General features: G+C 45.1%; 1 protein-coding gene across 3 annotated transcripts in view; it reads right to left on the reverse strand.

The window, feature by feature from the left end:
- Window positions 1-4,278: 4,278 nt before the first annotated feature.
- The window catches only part of znf512b (zinc finger protein 512B), a 53,006-nt gene continuing 37,561 nt past the window's right edge, over window positions 4,279-19,723 (reverse strand). For 2 of the 3 annotated variants that reach the window (XM_054746383.2, XM_054746385.2), the window contains 6 exons: window positions 18,868-19,110; window positions 18,458-18,766; window positions 18,250-18,351; window positions 18,072-18,134; window positions 7,019-7,117; window positions 4,279-4,851 (listed from right to left, as the gene is read on the reverse strand). In XM_054746383.2, coding sequence (XP_054602358.2) covers window positions 4,507-4,851; window positions 7,019-7,117; window positions 18,072-18,134; window positions 18,250-18,351; window positions 18,458-18,766; window positions 18,868-19,110 — 1,161 coding nt within the window. In that variant the 3' untranslated portion in view covers window positions 4,279-4,506. The remainder of the gene's footprint in view (window positions 4,852-7,018; window positions 7,118-18,071; window positions 18,135-18,249; window positions 18,352-18,457; window positions 18,767-18,867; window positions 19,111-19,723) is intronic. The other variant, XM_054746384.2, reaches the window with a different exon arrangement.

Here is a 19,723-nt window from a genome sequence, read left to right on the forward strand (position 1 = left end):
GCTGCAAATTTTAGCAAAAGTTTAGGAGTGATATTTTATTTATTTTAATTTCTGTGTAAGCGAACCCTGTACAGAGGGGGTATTCCAAAGACCATTGTCAAAAATAACAGTCTCAGGCAGAGTCCACTTTGGCAGTTTTGGGGTTAATGTGTTTGCATCACTACTTTGCATCTTCACCCACCCTAAATGAAGAAAAATTGCATACTAGTTGTGTCACTTATGGCAAACCTAATGCTCTTCAGAATGCCCCCTGCCCGTGGTACCTGGTTGATAACCTTTACCTCCTTTAATATTGTTTAGTATGTCCTGATTCTGCATGTTTGTTACATTAAATATAAAAATTCTTCAAAAAAATACAGTTTGGCGTGTCAGCGCGCCCCAGAGCAGCTGTGGCTACGATGTAGCTTTACACCATCATTGTTTAAATGACTGACCGTAGTGTAAAGTGCTTTGGAGTCCTCTGACTCAGAAAGGCATTATACACAAACAGGTCATTTGCCGTTTTCATCCAGAACTTGCATTCATCTTGTGTTTTCACTGGTACTCAGAAAAATGACACAGGTTTAGTCAACAAACTTTTATTAATCAGTTGAGGGGTACTAATGCACAGGTAATACAACAAGATCGGGAGAAAAATTGTAACAGTTCAGACACAAAGGAGGCGTTACTTCCTCCAGTGTTAGGTACTATACAGCTTAACTTCTGATATGGAAATCTTTAATACATAATTAGTCTTTTATTTGTTGCCTATGTATCAAACAATTATGAGCTGAAATATTATCCCATAAAACTCTCAAGTGTCTCATCACAGAAGCCCCGCAACAGACCCCCGTTTCTGCTTTTCAAGTAGGTAGCATATAAAACAAGCCACTGCTGTCCAAATAAAAGGGCGAACTTCAGGAGCTGTGAGGGGATTCCTAAGGATCAACCTCGGTTTCAGAAATAACATTGCTAACAAAAGGGAAGACACTTGAGCCTCCTGTTTCCTCAGGTACAAAACTCACACCACACACACAGTCCAGGAAACTAGAAAGCTCCAACAACACTCCTATTTCAAGCCTATCTTATGTTATAGTAAGTGCACTAATACAGAAACAAACACATACATATGCCTTGTTGCCTCATATTCAATACATAATGATAAAGTACCCTTTAATGTGTTTGCCATCATGTACTGAAAAAGCTGCATCTTTTTATGTGCATCATCAAAATGGATTAAATAACAGTGTGTGCCAACACGTAGGCCTACTAGGTTCTCGTTTTTTAAACTCTTTCTGTTTAGATTTATATTAAGTAAAAAGCATTTTCAAAGCAAACAAAGGTCAGGAAGAGAGAAAAGCTGTAGAGTTTCGAGGGGACGCGTGAATATCAAAAGGTTAGCAAGCCAACAAAATCAGCTAAATATGATGTATTGCTGTACTCTCTAAACATGTTGCAGTCTGCTCACACTGCAGGGATACATGTGTGTTCCACGTCTTAGGAAGACAGATAGTAAAGGGCGTGATGAAATATAAAATACTCACTGTCAAAAGCAGTGCTAAACTATCATATTGCAACACCAAAGCTTGTCGGGTAAAGCACAGTCAACGCAAAGTCGTTCATGAAACAAGAAACAAGCAGCTTACAAACTGACTCTGTGCCACAGCGTAACACTCAGCTAGAGTGTTACCATGTCTGACGTCCAGTCATTACAAAGGTGCTAACTGTTTATTACACACACACACACACACACACACGCAAACACACAAAGTGTGGACAACTCGTGTTGAAAATGTCCACAGACCAGTCCGCTCGTAACTACACCTTGGTAGCAGATGATGGTCCATTCCTCCAACAGTAACACCATCACCTGTATAACCTCCATAGTCTGATTGGTAATGGAGGAATCCAGACACACGCTTCACCTTACACTGTAAAAAGTCACAGTGTTGGAATGAAACTGTTTATAACTCCATCTCCCTCCAAGAGGTTCTGTTGACATCCGTGCTCGATTTTGAAACGTTGATATTTTGATGCAAAACTGAAACTTGCCAGTCAGAATGGATGGGTTAGTGGACGTACAGGCGAGTTGTTTCAGGTCATTAAGGTAAAGTGGCAAGTAAAAGCACCCTTATTGTCTCACCAAAATATACCCAGATCACGGTTTTATTCAAAACTATCAGATTGCTATCTGGGTAATACACACAGTAGAATATAAAATAGATTAACAATCTGTCTTTTTTTTAAAGCAAGCAAGTTATTATTTCATAGACATAAACTGCACATTTAAATCAACTAGTGGAGTTTCATTTGCTGAGTTATTTTCATATAACTGTGAACTCAAGTATCTACTTTAAACATGTTTAAGTGAAAATATTCTCTCGTTTTAAGGAATTCTACTTTTTTTGTAACAAATCTGAAGCTAATCTATATAAAGCAAATTAAGCTTCTTGAATACCAGTTATGGCTTTCTGGGTTAAATTATAATCTAACCGTCGTGTAAGAATCTTTACAAAAAGAGTTAACCGTGCCGTTTTTCCTCCAACTCTTCCCCAAGAGTTTACCACTCCTGTAGCCAACAGCCACTAGGACAGATTCAATCGTCCTAGAGTGCAAAAAGACAAGAGGGGGAGCAAGAAGGATAAAAGGTTAAAGTGCAAGGCAATAACTTTAGGCTTCGAATAATTATTCATATACATTATATTCTGAGAATGTAAATTGGATTTTTTTTTCTTGTTCAATAAAATCCTCAATCTTTCTATAAAAAGATATATGTTTTTATTTTTTATCCTTTCCTCGGCTTAGATTCAAGGTAAAGCAGTGGCCAAAGTGCCTTCTTTAAAATATTAAGATATTATTTATTTGTGCTGCAGAGATGCAACAACCTTCAAACAAAATTTCCTTCTTCTTTTAAAAGTTCAGCTTTGATAGATGTATTTTAAAATGATCAGTCTCGCATTAAATATCATTGTAACCAACAGATCGTATGTTTTAAATGCTCCCGTCTGTGAAAATTCTGCTTCACAACCAGTCATGGGAAAAGAAGGCCTGCCCCATTACAAATCTTTAACTCATCAGGACTTAATAAAGAAAATTTGACCTTAAACAGGTTTTAAAGATGACTAAAATCCAACCTTAAGTAAACAAAAACACACAACAGAATCCGCCATGTAGAAGAATAAGAAACCAATTTTCATATAGCGCCTCTCAAGATAAAAATCACCGGGCTCTTCACAAGAACAAAAATATTAAAATTATATGACATATATAAAATAGGGAACATTTTAAATTATTATTATTTATAATACATTATTTAAATGTATTTATTAAAAAAATTTATCAAAAATTTGTTCATTATTAAAAAACAAAACAAAGCCAAAATGGAAGCGTGTAAAATGTCTCTTCTATAAGAATTAAGAGGGAAAAGGGCAGCCAGGTGCTGCTGATTAAACACGCTGAAGTAACTGGTAATGTGTGATTACACCTATAAAAGCAGCTTTACTGGAATATACAGGTGTGTGTTGACACTAGGCCCAAGAGTAAAGTCGTCAGCAATGGCCTCAGAGACATAACTGTTGCTGCTCATCAGGGATTATCATCAGCTGCCAATTTCCCCAGAAGTGGAAAACCTGGAAAATTCACCCAAGGTCAGAGGTCGATGCGCTGAGAAATAGCAGGTTTTGTTTGAGTGATGCTGGAATCTGTTGTGTTTTTGTACACTTGAGTTTAGATCTGAACCATTTCCAATAGTGGAAAATAATAAACCTAAAAGAGCGTGGAACGTCTTTTTCCATGATTGTGTTTTTTTGGCTGATTTCAATCATACATAAAGCAAATGTAATTAAGAAACTGGTGTGGAAGAAAATGTGGCTTACGATTAAAAACTGACCAACAACTAGCTTATGTGACATTTGCTTACAAAAAATCCCTAAAGGTAGAAAAAAGGACAACTTAAAGGTAAAAAACCCAAACAAACACCACACTCCATCACGGATAGCAACAACTCCTATCGCTCATGAGCCAACTGGACACGTCTGGCTTAAACATAATAGATGGCATCATTGCTTTGAGTATATAGATATATAGATATAGATACTGTTTATGTACACGGTACAATATTTCTGTGAACAAAAGAGAAAACACTAGCAAATATAAAATGACTTCACCATGCTAAAAACATCATTTTTTAAATCCTCTCAGACACAACTTTGAATCTCACAGAGAAAACTAGTCCTTATACTACTGCTCTGTGTGTTAGAGTGGGGTTTGATCTCTGAATACTACAGATCCTCCTGCTGCGAGTACAGAAACTGAAATGTGTGCTTTAAAAGGGAGACGGGAGTGGAATGGTGAAATTAAACACTACTGTTGTGATTACAGCTTCTACTGGTGCACCAACATACTCTGGGGTATAAAATCAAGATGTAAAGAATGCATCTTTTTAAACTGGTTAATTTTGACTTTCTTCTTAGAGCCAGGCCCTTAAGGTAAGCATCCTCTCTGGCTCCTGGAACAACAAAAGCAGCGCTACTCTGACAAAAAGAATCTCTTGGGTTTGCTTCGTCTGGTGGAGGCGAGGACAGGTGGCGTGTTCTGGACGGAACCTTCACTGTCCGTTGGATCGGGGGTGGAGGCGGGGGACTGTGCTGAGCCGGAGGGAGGGGTCGCGGCAGGGGCTGAGTTCTGTGTGGTGGTGAAGGCTTCTGTTTGTGTTTGGACTGGGTCGTCCATGAGGGGGCGCTCTTTAGGTTTGCGGCCCCTCTTCTTACTGGTGGTGGTGCCGTTCCTCACCTCTGCTTTGACCCCATTGTTCTCCAGGACTTTACTCTTGTTACCGGAAACCACCTGGCTTGTTGACGCACGAAACCAGTTCTAAAATGAAAACAGATGGAATCAAGACCTGAACAGGCTGCAAGTGCACACATCAAAGCGCGTTAACTTCATAAGAAATCAATCTAATTATTTTAAATGCAAACATTATGAGAACAAGACAACAGCAATGTAATAAACGTGAGCTAGAGCTGTAGATTTTAGGGGACAAAAGAGTTTCTACCAGATCTCAATAAACTTATTACACAATAATAACTTATATGCACATATGAGCATTAAAGAAATGATTGACATGATGCTGCAACGTTTGCTTGTTGTCAGAATGCTGGGAAGCAGTGTTTGTCTGAAAGAGGCTCGGATAACAACAAGACCTGTTTAAAGGAATAGTTCAGACGTCTTTAGGAGTCTTTTTAATTGTATCTATTAGAAAGCTCTTTGAATGACCTCAGTTTAAAGTAAGAGTTTTTCTGACCGACTTCAACAACAAGTGGATAACACTTTTATACTGCTGTTAATTTTGTATAACATTATTGTTCTCACAGAGACATTCTGGAAGTAGGGATAGACCAATATACCGGCCAGCAATATATCGGCCGATATACCTCTTTAGCAGAGTTGTGCTTTAACGGCTGACTGTGACCTTTACACATCGACACCGGCAACAGAAAAACCCACAATGGTCAATCTCTGTGGAAGAGGTCCAGGTTGAACTGGAAATGCTACAGCTCGCTGCTGCGATCAGCATTCCCAGTATAAACCCCAATAAAACTCAACGTAAGTAACTGGGTTCCAACTGAAGCCATTCAGTAAGCTATCAAGCAGTAGCTCAGGAGGTAGAGCGGGTTGTCCAGTAATCAGAAGGTTGCAGGTTCGATCTCAGATCCCACCACAGAATGTTGCTGTTGTGTCCTTGGGCAAGACACTAACTCGCCTTGCCTGCTGCTGGTGGTCGGAGGGACCAGTGGCGCCAGTGTTCAGTGGGCCTTGCCTGTCAGGGCGCCCCAGAGCAGCTGTGGCTACATCGTAGCTCATCTTCACCAGCGTGTGAATGTGTGAATGACTAGTTGCGTTGTGAAGCGCCTTGGGGGTTGGAGAACCCTAAGAAGGTGCTTTACAAATACAAGTCATTTAACTACATGTAGGGGTTAACCCTAACCTTTCCCCTGACATACTAAACCTTTCTGTCATTTCCACCGGTCGACCACACTGTCTCTGCTCGAATATCAAACCGTCTCTCTGACATATCAAAATGGATGAAATCCCACCATCTCCAACTCAACCTCTCTAAAACTGAACTACTTGTCATCCCAGCAAAACCATCCATGCAGCACAATATCTCAATCCAAAATGACTTCCTACCTCTGGCTCCTTCAAAGGCAGTTCGAAATCTGGGTGTTGTGACTGATGAACACCTGACCTTTAAAGATCATGTTGCCTCTGTTGCTCGTTCATGCCGCTTTGCGCTGTATAACATACGAAAGATCAGACCATACCTAACACAACATGCCACCCAGCTCCTGGTGCAATCTACTGTCATCTCCCGCCTCGATTACTGCAATGCCCTTCTAAGAGGTCTTCCAGGCTGTACTGTGAGACCTCTTCAAATGGTCCAGAACGCAGCAGCGCGTCTGATCTTCAATCAGCCAAAAAGAGCACACATCACCCCTCTGTTCATTGAGCTCCACTGGCTACCGCTAGCAGCACACATCAAATTCAAATTGCTAACACTAGCATACAAAGTCCGAGATGGTACGGCTCCCATCTACCCGAATCCTCTTGCAAAGGCTTACGTCTCGGCCCGGCCGCTCCGGTCATCACAGGATCGTCGGCTAGCAGTGCCTACACCACGCTCAGGACAATCCAGACTCTTCTCATGCATCGTTCCACAAATGTGGAATGACCTTCCAAGCACTACCAGAACAGGGGCTTCCTTTTCAATTTTCAAGAAACTCCTGAAGACCCTGCTCTTCAGAGAGCATCTTCTTAACAAGCACCCTCCCTGCACCTGTCCCCCCTCTCTACTGTCCACTCCTTGTCCCCTCCTCTCCATGATTGATGTCAAGTTGTTGTTGTTATTGTTGTTGTTAGCCTCAAGGGCAACATGCCGATTATCACTTGTAAGTCGCTTTGGACAAAAGCGTCTGCTAAATACATAAACATAAACATAAAGGCGGATCCCTATTAAGGCTGTTTGTGAAGTTGTACCCACCTGTGAGTGTGTTTTACTTATGTGATACTTAACGCCACTCTCAGAGCTAAACTCCTTCTGACAGATTAGACAGGTGTACTTCCCCATTTCACCTCCACCCTGCAAAACAAAAGCAAACCAGTAAAAATGGTGACGTTCAAGTTAAAATTTTGATTCTTCGTTTGTTTATTGTTGTTCTTCCATTATTTTTTAGGCTTATTTTATTAGCTGCAGAAATACAATTTCGGAGTTTCACAGAGATGATGGCAAATAAATAAATCAGCCCAAATATAACAAACCAAACAAGTGTTTTAACTCAGCCTGTACATTAGTAACTGTCTGCTTGACCCTTACCAATCTGGGTTCAAGAAGGGCCACTCCACTGAAACTGCTCTGTTAGCAGTGACGGAATCCTTAAAAGAAGCTAGAGTGACTGCCAAATCCTCAGTGCTTATCCTGCTCAACTTATCGGCTGCATTTGACACTGTCAACCATGGCTTCCTTTTGTCCACACTCTCTAGCATGGACATCACAGAGAAAGCACATGCCTGGTTTGAATCGTACCTCACAGGACGATCATTCAGTGTATCTTGGCTTGGACAATCCTCTACCATGCACCATCTTGCCACAGGAGTCCCCCAGGGCTCTGTACTAGGACCTCTTCTCTTTGCCATATACACCACCTCACTGGGTGAGATCATTCGATCACATGGCTTCTCCTACCACTGCTATGCAGACGACACCCAGCTGTATCTGTCATTTCCACCGGACGACCACACTGTAATGTTATGAAGTTCCTTGTTTTCAACTCCATACAGCTGACCCCTGTGCACAATAACACCGTGTAGAAAAATCAAGGTCGGGTGTTCCTCAGACTGTTTACATTCCAGGAGAAGAGTCCGAAGGAGAAGAAGAAACTTTACTTAATCAAAGTATTTTATTTGTGATTAAAATTATTAAGCAAAACAGATGTTGATCAACAATAATCAAGTGAATGATCTGTGAAATAAATATGTCATGAATTATGTTTAATGAAAACAGGACTACGGCACAGACATACTGATCCTCATCTCCATAGAAACGCATGACACATTGTTCCAACCAATCAGAGCTTTCGGCTGCCGCAGGAGAATCTGGTGTTGACTTCAAGTGTCCAATCCACTTTACTCCAACTTATCAACAATTCAGAGATATAAAACAAGGCAATGCCATTTTTAAGTCAGTTCCATTTTGACTTCAGTTCTATTCACCGTCATCCTAAAGAAAAACGCAGCCTGGCCAGATGTGTTTTCTTCTTTAAACTAAGAACTGTGAAGCGGGAGATTTTCGTCGTTTAACAACCAGACGACTTCCTTTCAAAATAAGAGCACCTGCTGACGCCGACGAACGGTACCGGGGTCGACCCTCCAGACGGGCTTTGAAACGTTGTGATCGCTGCACCGACAGCTCCATCGTACATCCGAGGTCTCCAGACCTGGCATTTCCTGATCTACCTGGGAGACCCCCACTGGGTACGTACACGGCAAAATAGCGGCTCATGTCATCACTTTATAAGCCTCGTGATATCTAGTCATAACAAAGACGACCAGATGCTTTGACGTCAGCCTAGAGAATCTGAACCAGACACACACACACACACACACCAACACAACATCCGAATCCATTCTCATCCATCACAAAGTAGTCCTGGTAGATTGTTTAGAATTTATAATTCAGAAATTAAAGATTCTCAAACGATCCCATCTCTCTCTCTTTTCTTGTCTCAAAGTCAATACAGAGTGTTTAATTAAACTCCCTGATGATAAAAACAGCCTATTCTTCTGTTTATAAAAAGTGAACTACCTACAGTGTATTAAAATACAACTTTAGATAGAGACATCACTTAAATTCCGTTACATTTATGGCGAGCCTAGCTTGATATCTGCACAGTTTATTACACTTTGTACCGACTCTGAGACGTTTTGGGATATTTTTTTGGTTCAGTGTCTGTGTGTTAGAGAAAAGAAAAAGGCGAGCGCTTCCTCATTCAGCTCTCAGAAAGGGGGGGTGCACATTCATCACCCTCCAACAGGAGGCGCTGTTTCATCAAAACACCTTAAGTGCTGACGTGTGCTGCGGCCATTTTGAGGCCTACATCTAAGGGTAAACATTTCTCCTGTTTTATTGCATTGGAACCGTCTGTTTATTGTTTGTCGCGGTGTTTGTGACACTGTGTGCATCCATTTGTGTAATCGGAGACAGAAGACTCCGTCGGAAATTTATTTCCATTCGATGAGCGCAGGATCCGCGCTATTCTTAGTCGGAATTCTCGTTAGCACCTGCCGTAGCTTGACTTGCTCGGTAAACGCTGTCAGCCGAGAACAACCGCAGAGCGATACTGCATCCAGATTGCGTACGCTATTGAGACCCTTTCAATCATGGCGCGAGATGCCCGTTGGTTGATCGAGGCAATTTTGAGACCCTGATCGCTACAGGGCGTTCGCTAGCATTAGCCGACGGGCTAACTAGCCACTCTCGGTAAGGAGGCTCGGGAAAGCGTCCCGCGAAGCTTTCTAGCCGTTCCGACGCAGCGGAACTGCGTCCTTTAATCCGCTAAACCTTCCGGTACGGAGTACTTTGAGGTAACGTTAGCGGCGGTTCTAATAAACGCTACGGTGTTTGGAATCGTGAGATTGCTACGGGGATCAAAGCCGGGTGTCGGACGACGCATGTGCGGCGGTCCGCCATCTTAGGTGCCCGACACGTAGCTCGACCCGCCATCTTGGACAGGTCAAATGACAATGATATTTTTGGCATTATTGAACAATTTTGCCCAAAATAATCATTCACCAGCCAAGCTTCCCTATAACTAATTCTTTAAAAGATCTACAGGTAAGGTTGTTTCTAAATAAACATCTAATTAGAAGGCAAATTCGAAGAGTAAATTAGTAAATAAAACAGGAAAAGACTATTTACTATTTTGGAAAATGGACTCAGAGGTAACGATGCAATTATCATCTCAACTTCAGGCGATGCAAAACACTTTCCTTCCAATGATGACTAACATGATGAACATGATCTGCAATCTTCAGAAAGATGTCGAGGGCGTCAAACAATTTGAGCGTGATTCTCAGGAGACCCGGTCAGAGACTCCGTGTTTGCCTGAGAAGCCGCAAAATGAGACTGAAATGCTGCAGGTTGATGTTTTCACAGGTTCTGATTCACAGGAAAACAACAACACCTCAAAGGAAAGCGACAACACCTCTCCGGTCGTTCCATCCGTGGCGATGTTAGGCGATGAACCCGCAGATGACGACCGCAGTACCACTACTACCACCGCCGTAACTGAGAAAATTTTGCTTGCACCTCTGGTCGTGAGAAAGGGATCTAATAGGCCCGCAGTGGAGGTCACTGATGGGGACAGTGGCACAGGAGTTAAGTGCTCGCCCCGTAATCGGAAGGTTGCAGGTTCGAGCCCCGCTCAGTCTGTCACTGTCGTTGTGTCCTTGGGCAAGACACTTAACCCACGTTGCCTGCTGGTGGTGGTCGGAGGGACCGGTGGCGCCAGTGCTCGGCAGCCTCGCCTCTGTCAGTGCGCCCCAGGGCAGCTGTGGCTACATCGTAGCTCATCCCCACCAGTGTGTGAATGTGTGTGTGTGAATGGGTGAATGACTGATTGTGTTGTAAAGCGCCTTGGGGGGTTTCAAGAACTCTAGAAGGCGCTATATCAAATACAGGCCATTTACCATTTACCATTTACTGTAAATCAGAGACATTGCTGTGTCGCATTATTAGACACAGGAGCGGACATCTCGCTCATCAGCGGAGCTCTTTACAGCAGCATGTGCGAACAAAGGGGGGAGGACATCTCACCCCCCACACTCATTTCGGGCCCAAAGGATTTTGACGAGTTCTATGGCGCTCCCTCGCCCGCGGCTGCGACGACTGAGGTCAACATCTCGATAGGAGGCATGTCCTTTAAACACCTCGTGTACATCAGCGAGGAGATGCCGATGCCCATGCTCTTAGGGTTGGACTGTCTCCAACGCCTTGACGCTAGAATCAGCGGTGCGTCCGGACAACTGTTTGCACGTGTGCGGAAGCCAAAGCCGTACAAACCGTGGCCTGACACAGGCGGATGCCCTTCGGTGGCATGTCTTTCGCGGGGGGACGCGATTTCGACCTCACCACCACTCTCGAAGCCACCGGGTAGACCCCCGGAACTTCTGTTACAGATTGAGAAGGTCATAGACCAAGCGGATGCTCTCACCAACGATGTCGAGCGAGACCAGCTAAGACAACTTTTGCTAAAGTACCAGGATTTTCTTTCACTTGACTCCTTGGACTGTGGTCTGACCACTATCCATGAAGTCCAGATTCCTACCAGGCCAGATGCACCGCCGTCCTTTGTGCGGCAATACAAGATTCCCCTGGCGTCCATAGAACCGGTCCAGGGAATCATTGACAGCCTCTTGGCTAACGGGGTCATTCGACCCTGCAACAGCACCTACTCGGCTCCGTTGTGGCCGGTACTGAAGCCTAATGGTAAGTGGCGACTTACCATTGACTACCGGCAACTCAACAAACAGGTCCCCTTGTCTAGGTGGCCTATGGCACGCCTGGAGCAGGAGCTTCCAAAAGTGAAAGATGCTAAGTACTTTTCCACCCTTGACATTGCGTCTGGATTCTGGACGATTCCCGTCCACGAATCGGACCAACACAAACTTGCTTTCTCCTTTGCCAACCGGCAGTACACCTTCACCCGGTGTCCTTTTGGTTATTTCAACTCGCCAGCTGAGTTCAACATCTTCTTGAACAAGGCCTGCCCCGATGCTCGAGAGCGTGGGACACTCATCTATGTCGACGACATTCTTATTCGTCGGCGTACGTTGGATGACCACCTGGCCGAGCTGGACCATGTCATGGGTCAGCTCGCGGCGGCGGGTGCTAAGATCTCTCTCGCCAAGGGACAGTGGTGCAGGTCGCAAGTTCAGTACGTTGGCCTACTTGTGGGACCACAGGGAGTGCAGCCTCAGCTTGGCAGGATTCAGGGTGTTGCCACCATCACACCTCCGACGAACGTCTCCGAACTTCGCAGCTTCTTGGGGGTCTGCAACTACTCGCGTCAGTTTGTGGAACATTACGCTGAGTTGGCACGACCTCTGACTAATCTGTTGAAGAAGGATGTGGCGTTCGAGTGGGCGGAGCAGCACCAGCAGGCCATGGATGACCTGAAGGCCGCCATGTGCTCGGCTCCGTGCTTGGCGCTCCCCGACTGTGACAAGGAATTCCATCTTGAGGTTGGTTTCTCAGCTCACTGTTTGAGTGCTGGTCTCTACCAGATTCATGACTGCGACAGGCGTGTCGTGGCCTATGCTAGTAAGCTCTTGACTGGACCTGAGTTGAAATACTCGGACTGTGAAAAGGCTTTGCTTTCCACCATGTGGGCAGTTAAGTACTTTGCGAACTACATTGGCGGACAGAAAATCATCATTGAGACACAGCACCAGCCGGTGACCTTCCTTAACAGTCAGCGCATCAGAGATGGTGTGGTGACCAATTCGCGAATCGCTTCGTGGCTGCTGGCTCTTCAAAGCTTCGATATCGAGGTGCGCTACGCCCAGAACCGACGTAGCCCTCTTGGCATGGGTTTGGCTGCGTGCCAACATTGCTCGGACGACGCCATCGCGTCAGTCCCGCCAGCCAGGCCCCCTCAGGCTCTTCTAAACCGCAACCACCACTACTACGACCAGTCATACTGTGCGGGTTTACCGACCGTATACGTGGATGGCAGTGCTTTTCGGCACGGTTCTGCGCCTAGTGCGGGTGTGGGTGTCGTCTGGGTAGACGGTGACCGCAGGGAGTCCCGATGTTACTCTCTGGGTGGTAAGACCTCACAGTATGCTGAAGTGGCGGGGATCGTGATAGTGCTGCGTAGCGCTAGGGACCGTGGCTTCCGTGAACTGGTGGTTTGCACTGACTCGGACTACGCGCGTCTCAGTTTCTTGTGTCGTCTACCAACGTGGAAGAGTAATGGGTTCCAGACCGCTAGCCGGAAGCCCGTCAAAAATCAGGCCCTCTTCAGGGCGTGTGACATTCTGGTGACTGCACTTGACATGCACATTTACTGGCGTAAAGTCAAAGGTCACTCTTGCGCACCCGGTCCTGAAAAGGAGTTGAACGATCTTGCAGACTCTTTGGCCAAACAGGGCGCGACCGATGGTCCCCTGTGGGTTTTCGAACCCGGGTGGCTTGAGGGACATGTGTGGTCTTTCCCTGATGAAAACCAGGTGTGTGTAGTTACTCGAGCTCGGGCTGCTAAAGCGTCCGACTCGGCACCACCCAAAGGTGCGGTGGCCGTTCAACCTGCCTATTCGGATACCGATCTTGTCAGTCTTCAATCCCGGGACCCTGCTATCAGCAGGATGATCAAGTACATTTCTGATCCTAAAACCCAGCTACCGACTTCCGTCGAGCTTGATTCCGTTCCAGAGCTTCGCTCTCTCTTTCGTGTGCGGTCCACGCTGAGGGTCGTCGAAGGGCTGCTGATGCACGCCGCCAAGCCTCCTTCGCCGCCTGTCCTTGTTACTCCAAAACCGCTGAGGAGGGGCATGATCTCGCAGGCTCATGACTCTCCATCCGCCGGTCACAAAGGCGTCAAGGCCACGTTCGGTGCCCTGTGCCAGGTTGCTTATTGGCCGGGGATGCGTCGTGATATCTCGGACCACGTCGAGCGTTGCTTGGTTTGTTGTCAGTTTCAGCCGTCCAACCCTAACCACAGAGCTCCCCTACAAGAAAAAGGGCCGACCACTCCGTGGTCGGACTTGCAATTCGATTGGGTGGGGCCTCTGACCAAATCCACCAGGGGGAGTAAGTACATACTGACTGTCACCTGCGCATTCACCAAATGGGTTGAATGTTTGCCAGCTCCTGATGACACGGCTAAGACTACAGCGGTCCTCTTGCTGAATCACGTTTTTGCCCGCTTCGGTTTGCCCACGAGGGTCGACTCGGACAGGGGTACCCATTTCACCTCTGACGTGATGAAACATCTTTGGGATCTGTTGGGTGTCAAGGCTAAGTTCCACATTAGCCACCGGCCCCAGTCCTCTGGACAGGTCGAAAGGGTGAACCGCACGGTTATTAGCATGTTAAAAAAGTACGTGAAAGCTAACCACCGAGATTGGGATGTGAAACTTCCGTTGGTCCTCATGGCCATACGCGCTACCCCTCACGAGTCTACAGGTGTCTCCCCGTTTGAAATGATGACGGGCAGACAGATGACCCTACCGCTTCACCTGCTGTATCAACGACAGGTTCAGTCCGACACAGCCCCGGCGTGTACGAGCGGCCAATACTTGCAGGACCTGAGAAATCACCTGCTTGCAGCATTCTCGTTCGCACAGGCGTCTCTGGAAAAGTCAGCTGAAGGCAGAAAAACTTATTACGATAAGAAAGCCTCACATTCCGAACTCGATGTAGGTGACCAGGCCTGGTACTACATTTTCGCTCCCAAAACGGGTAACAACAATGCGACCTCGGGGAAGCTGGCTAAGAAACTTTTGCCCAGATGGTCGGGTCCATACCTGATTACAGATAAGATCTCTCCGGTCCTGTATCAGATCAAGATCGCCGACAAAAACAAGGCGCCCGTCTACAAATGGGTACACAGGGACCATATCAAACTGCACAAGGGTCCCACAGATTTGGCCGATACCGACAACAACAATCCACCGACTTCAAAAGGGGGGTGATGAATACGTCCCGTTGGTTCCACAGATTTCTATCTCTGATTACATAAATTTGTTTGTTTGTGAGTGTACATGGTTGTCTTTCCTGTTATACGTCACGTGCAGACTTAAGGTGTGTTGAGACGGACGTGCTGTGGGCTCCTGGGATCAGGTAAAAGGCCAGGTAACGGTGAGTGGGTTAGGTCACATAGTACTGTGGTCCAAAATTTTGTTTTTTAATCTTTACTAATCACAATTCCTTAGGGGTACATTAACATGGACATGATTACTAACCACTGATTTACATTTTAGTACTGATTTACATTTCAGTTTTTTTATAGTACCTTTGACCAGTTGATTTTGACAGTGAATATTATGTTTGTGATTGTCAATTCTTTGATTTATCCTACGGGGCTATAACCAATTTTGCCCTTGTCCTGACACAAGTATTTACAGTGAGGATTCACTGATACTAGTTAGGGTTTCTTTCATTTTTCTGCTTCTCGCATCATCCCTTTTTGCATCTTACACAGTCAGGGCTGCATCCATTTCTTCACTTAATGGGTAATTACACTTAAAACTAACACATAGTACAAAAGGCACTCATAGAGTTAGGTTTTTATTATTTTTATTTCTTTGATGACATGAAATGCACTTTTGTCGTGTCTACATTGAAGTGCCTACACTGTGCTCTCTCTCCTCTGCTGAGCTTGTGAGGATCCTGCGTCCTGAGGGTGGATCCGTGACTCGTCATCTGCATCGACTACTCCTGGGTGGTGCTCCGGCTCGTTGGCCTTGGACGACTGTGGTTCCGGCATGGCTGCTGGGACACCTCATTCGTTGGGATTACTGTCAACTGCTCTTCCCTTTTTGTGGATTACGATAAGTACTCTTTCAAAGTTCAATTTTTATTTGGAATATTACCCTGCCTGCGGATACAACAATCGATTTTTAATTGGAATACTACCCTGTTCGTGGATACGTTCAAGATTTGCTCCTGCTTTGCTTTATTGCCCGTGGGGATAGGACTTTGCTGTTGCTTCGTTTATGGCTTCCATGGGGAATAATTAATAACCTGCTGACTTGTGTTCTTCCTGAGGAGTATGCGAGACTGTTCTCCGGCGGGGGGTTCGTGCCTCACCACAGACGGCTGTTCCCTTGGGATCGCATCCGGTTCCGTTGTCAAGATTCTTCATAACTTGGGTTTGTTCAACGACCAAGTGGTCTCTTGAAGGACCACATTGACCTTGAAAAGGGGGGATATGTAACGTTATGAAGTTCCTTGTTTTCAACTCCATACAGCTGACCCCTGTGCACAATAACACCGTGTAGAAAAACCAAGGTCGGGTGTTCCTCAGACTGTTTACATTCCAGGAGAAGAGTCCGAAGGAGAAGAAGAAACTTTACTTAATCAAAGTACTTTATTTGTGATTAAAATTATTAAGCAAAACAGATGTTGATCAACAATAATCAAGTGAATGATCTGTGAAATAAATATGTCATGAATTATGTTTAATGAAAACAGGACTACGGCACAGACATACTGATCCTCATCTCCATAGAAACGCATGACACATTGTTCCAACCAATCAGAGCTTTCGGCTGCCGCAGGAGAATCTGGTGTTGACTTCAAGTGTCCAATCCACTTTACTCCAACTTATCAACAATTCAGAGATATAAAACAAGGCAACGCCATTTTTAAGTCAGTTCCATTTTGACTTCAGTTCTATTCACCGTCATCCTAAAGAAAAACGCAGCCTGGCCAGATGTGTTTTCTTCTTTAAACTAAGAACTGTGCAGCGGGAGATTTTCGTCGTTTAACAACCAGACGACGTCCTTTCAAAATAAGAGCACCTGCTGACGCCGACGAACGGTACCGGGGTCGACCCTCCAGACGGGCTTTGAAACGTTGTGATCGCTGCACCGACAGCTCCAGCGTACATCCGAGGTCTCCAGACCTGGCATTTCCTGATCTACCTGGGAGACCCCCACTGGGTACGTACACGGCAAAATAGCGGCTCATGTCATCACTTTATAAGCCTCGTGATATCTAGTCATAACAAAGACGACCAGATGCTTTGACGTCAGCCTAGAGAATCTGAACCAGACACACACACACACACACACACGCACCAACACAACATCCGAATCCATTCTCATCCATCACAGAGTAGTCCTGGTAGATTGTTTAGAATTTATAATTCAGAAATTAAAGATTCTCAAACGATCCCATCTCTCTCTCTTTTCTTGTCTCAAAGTCAATACAGAGTGTTTAATTAAACTCCCTGATGATAAAAACAGCCTATTCTTCTGTTTATAAAAAGTGAACTACCTACAGTGTATTAAAATACAACTTAAGATAGAGACATCACTTAAATTCCGTTACAACACTGTCCCTGCTTGAATATCCAACTGAAATCCCACCATCTCCAACTCAACCTCTCTAAAACTGAACTACTTGGCATCCTAGCAAAACCATCCATAAAGCACAATATCTCAATCCAAAATGACTTCCTACCTCTGGCTCCTTCAAAGGCAGTTCGAAATCTGGGTGTTGTGATTGAAGAACACCTGACCTTTAAAGATCATGTTGCCTCTGTTGCTCGTTCATGCCGCTTTGCGCTGTTTAATGTATTAAAGATCAGACCATACGTAACACAACATGCCACCCAGCTCCTGGTGCAATCTACTGTCATCCCCCGCCTCGATTATTGCAATGCCCTTCTAACTTGTCTTCCAGGCTGTACTGTGAGACCTCTTCAAATGGTCCAGAACGCAGAGGCGCGCCTGGTCTTCAATCAACCAAAAAGAGCACACGTCACACCTCTGTTCATTGAGCTCCACTGGCTACCGCTAGCAGCACGCATCAAATTCAAATTGCTAACACTAGCAAACAAAGTCCGAGATGGTACGGCTCCCATCTACCTGAATCCTCTTGCAAAGGCTTACGTCTCGGCCCGGCCGCTCCGGTCATCACAGGATCGTCGGCTAGCAGTGCCTACACCACGCTCAGGACAATCCACTCTTCTCATGCATTGTTCCACAAATGTGGAATGACCTTCCAAGCACTACCAGAACAGGGGCTTCCTTTTCAATTTTCAAGAAACTCCTGAAGACCCTGCTCTTCAGAGAGCATCTTCTTAACAAGCACCCTCCCTGCACCCGCACCCCCTCTCTACTGTCCACTTCTTGTTCCCTCCTCTCCATGATTGATGTCAAGTTGTTGTTGTTATTGTTGTTGTTAGCCTCAAGGGCAAAATGCTGATTATCACTTGTAAGTCGCTTTGGACAAAAGCGTCTGCTAAATACAAAAACATAAACAAACATAAACATAACTGAATTATGGCGAGAGAGAAGACGGTTACCTGGCTGCAGTTGGCGAGGTGGGCTTTTAATCCGGACACACTGGAGTATACAGCTTCACAGTTCTGGGAAAACAGGACAAAAACAATCGTGTAGAAACTCTACTATAGCTGGTGCTTCGTGTAAAGAAAAATCTAGGCAGATGTATTTTTAAGGTGAGGAGCTGGATAATGTCCTTACTGTGTTGATGCAGCAGATGAAGCCCTTCTCCTTGACCTGGTTCTTCCAGGACTCTAGCAGCTCTGGGCTGAAGTTGGGAAGGCCGGGCCGAGTGTAGTTTAACTGCATACAAAAAGATGATGATACAGATTGCATCAACCTAACAAATACATATCTGTGCAGATTATTTCAACATGTCCCTGTAGCTGAATCTACTTGTTGTCCTCACCCTCTTGCTGTCAGGCACCAGGTCGTCCTTGATGCGCCGCTTGGTTCCCCAGTCTTTGGCCAGCTCGTCCTCTGCTATCTCCTGCAGGTGGAACACTGCCACCTGAGCTGACTGCCGCCTAACTCTGCCACTGGGGGTCCTTTCAAAATCCTCCCCATGGCTCTTTATTTGTGCTGTTTTGTCCTTCTGCTGCTCTCTCTCCTTTCCCAGCTGCTTCTCTTTGGGCTGACTGGATGGCGCTTTCTCCTGCCAGTCCTTCCTCTCGGGGGAATTTGGCTCCTTCTTCTTGCCTCCTGGCACAGACTCCTCCTGGAAAAGCAGCAAGGGATCTTACTAAGCAGAAAATGAGAAGAAACCGTTGATAAATCATATCTAATGCAACAGCATCTTTTATGAAAGCTCCTACTTACCTTCTTGCCTGTATTGTTGTTGGTATCGGTGGCATTGTCCTTGTAGCTATTGGTGGTTGGAGTGGCGATGACGGTCGGGTGGTGCTCGGTACGTACGTGGTAGTCTTTGCCTGCCTTGGAGCGGTAGTTCTTTCCACAGTGCTGGCACAGAAACACAGGCTTCTCATGGTCAGAAATATCTCTTCCACAACGCTGCTGGTGATACTGGAAGCCCATCAGACTGGAAAAGTGGGCTGAACAGCCCTGTGTACACGTGTGTGCACACGCATGTTTGCACACAAACATTTTTATATGATGACGTGACAACAGTAACAAAAATGAGACAGAATGAAACACATTAGGCAAGACGCCAGGTTAGTGGAATAAATGGAAGAATATTTGAAAGTAGTAAAAAAAACTAGCCAATTTTAAATGTGTCAAAACAATAGAGAATTATGTCGGGCAGCTTTTCTTTGGTCCACTTTTTGTTTCCCAGTGTGGTGCAAGGACAGAGTACTGTTGTAGTTTTTGGGCTCCGTGTCGAGTTATAAGTGAAGAAAAGATAAGACACTGACTAGAGGTCGACTGATATTGGTTTTTCTATCGCCGATACTGATGTCTAGGCAACGCAGTCAGCCAATGGCCGATATTTAATCACAATTTTAACTTTTCCCATGTCTATGACATATTTTTGAATTATTTTAAAATCCTTTTCGATTTTTGTTCTTGTGAAGTGCCTTCTGATTTTTATTTTTAGAGGAGCTATATAAAAGAGTGTTTCTTCTTCTACTGCTGATTTTTATGGGCCGATTTCGTGGCCAATATCTAGACATTTTCCACCTTATTTTTATGCTAAAATATCACAAATAACATCAGC

Source organism: Nothobranchius furzeri, chromosome 15 (assembly GCF_043380555.1).
Source record: "Nothobranchius furzeri strain GRZ-AD chromosome 15, NfurGRZ-RIMD1, whole genome shotgun sequence".
NCBI lineage: Eukaryota > Metazoa > Chordata > Actinopteri > Cyprinodontiformes > Nothobranchiidae > Nothobranchius > Nothobranchius furzeri.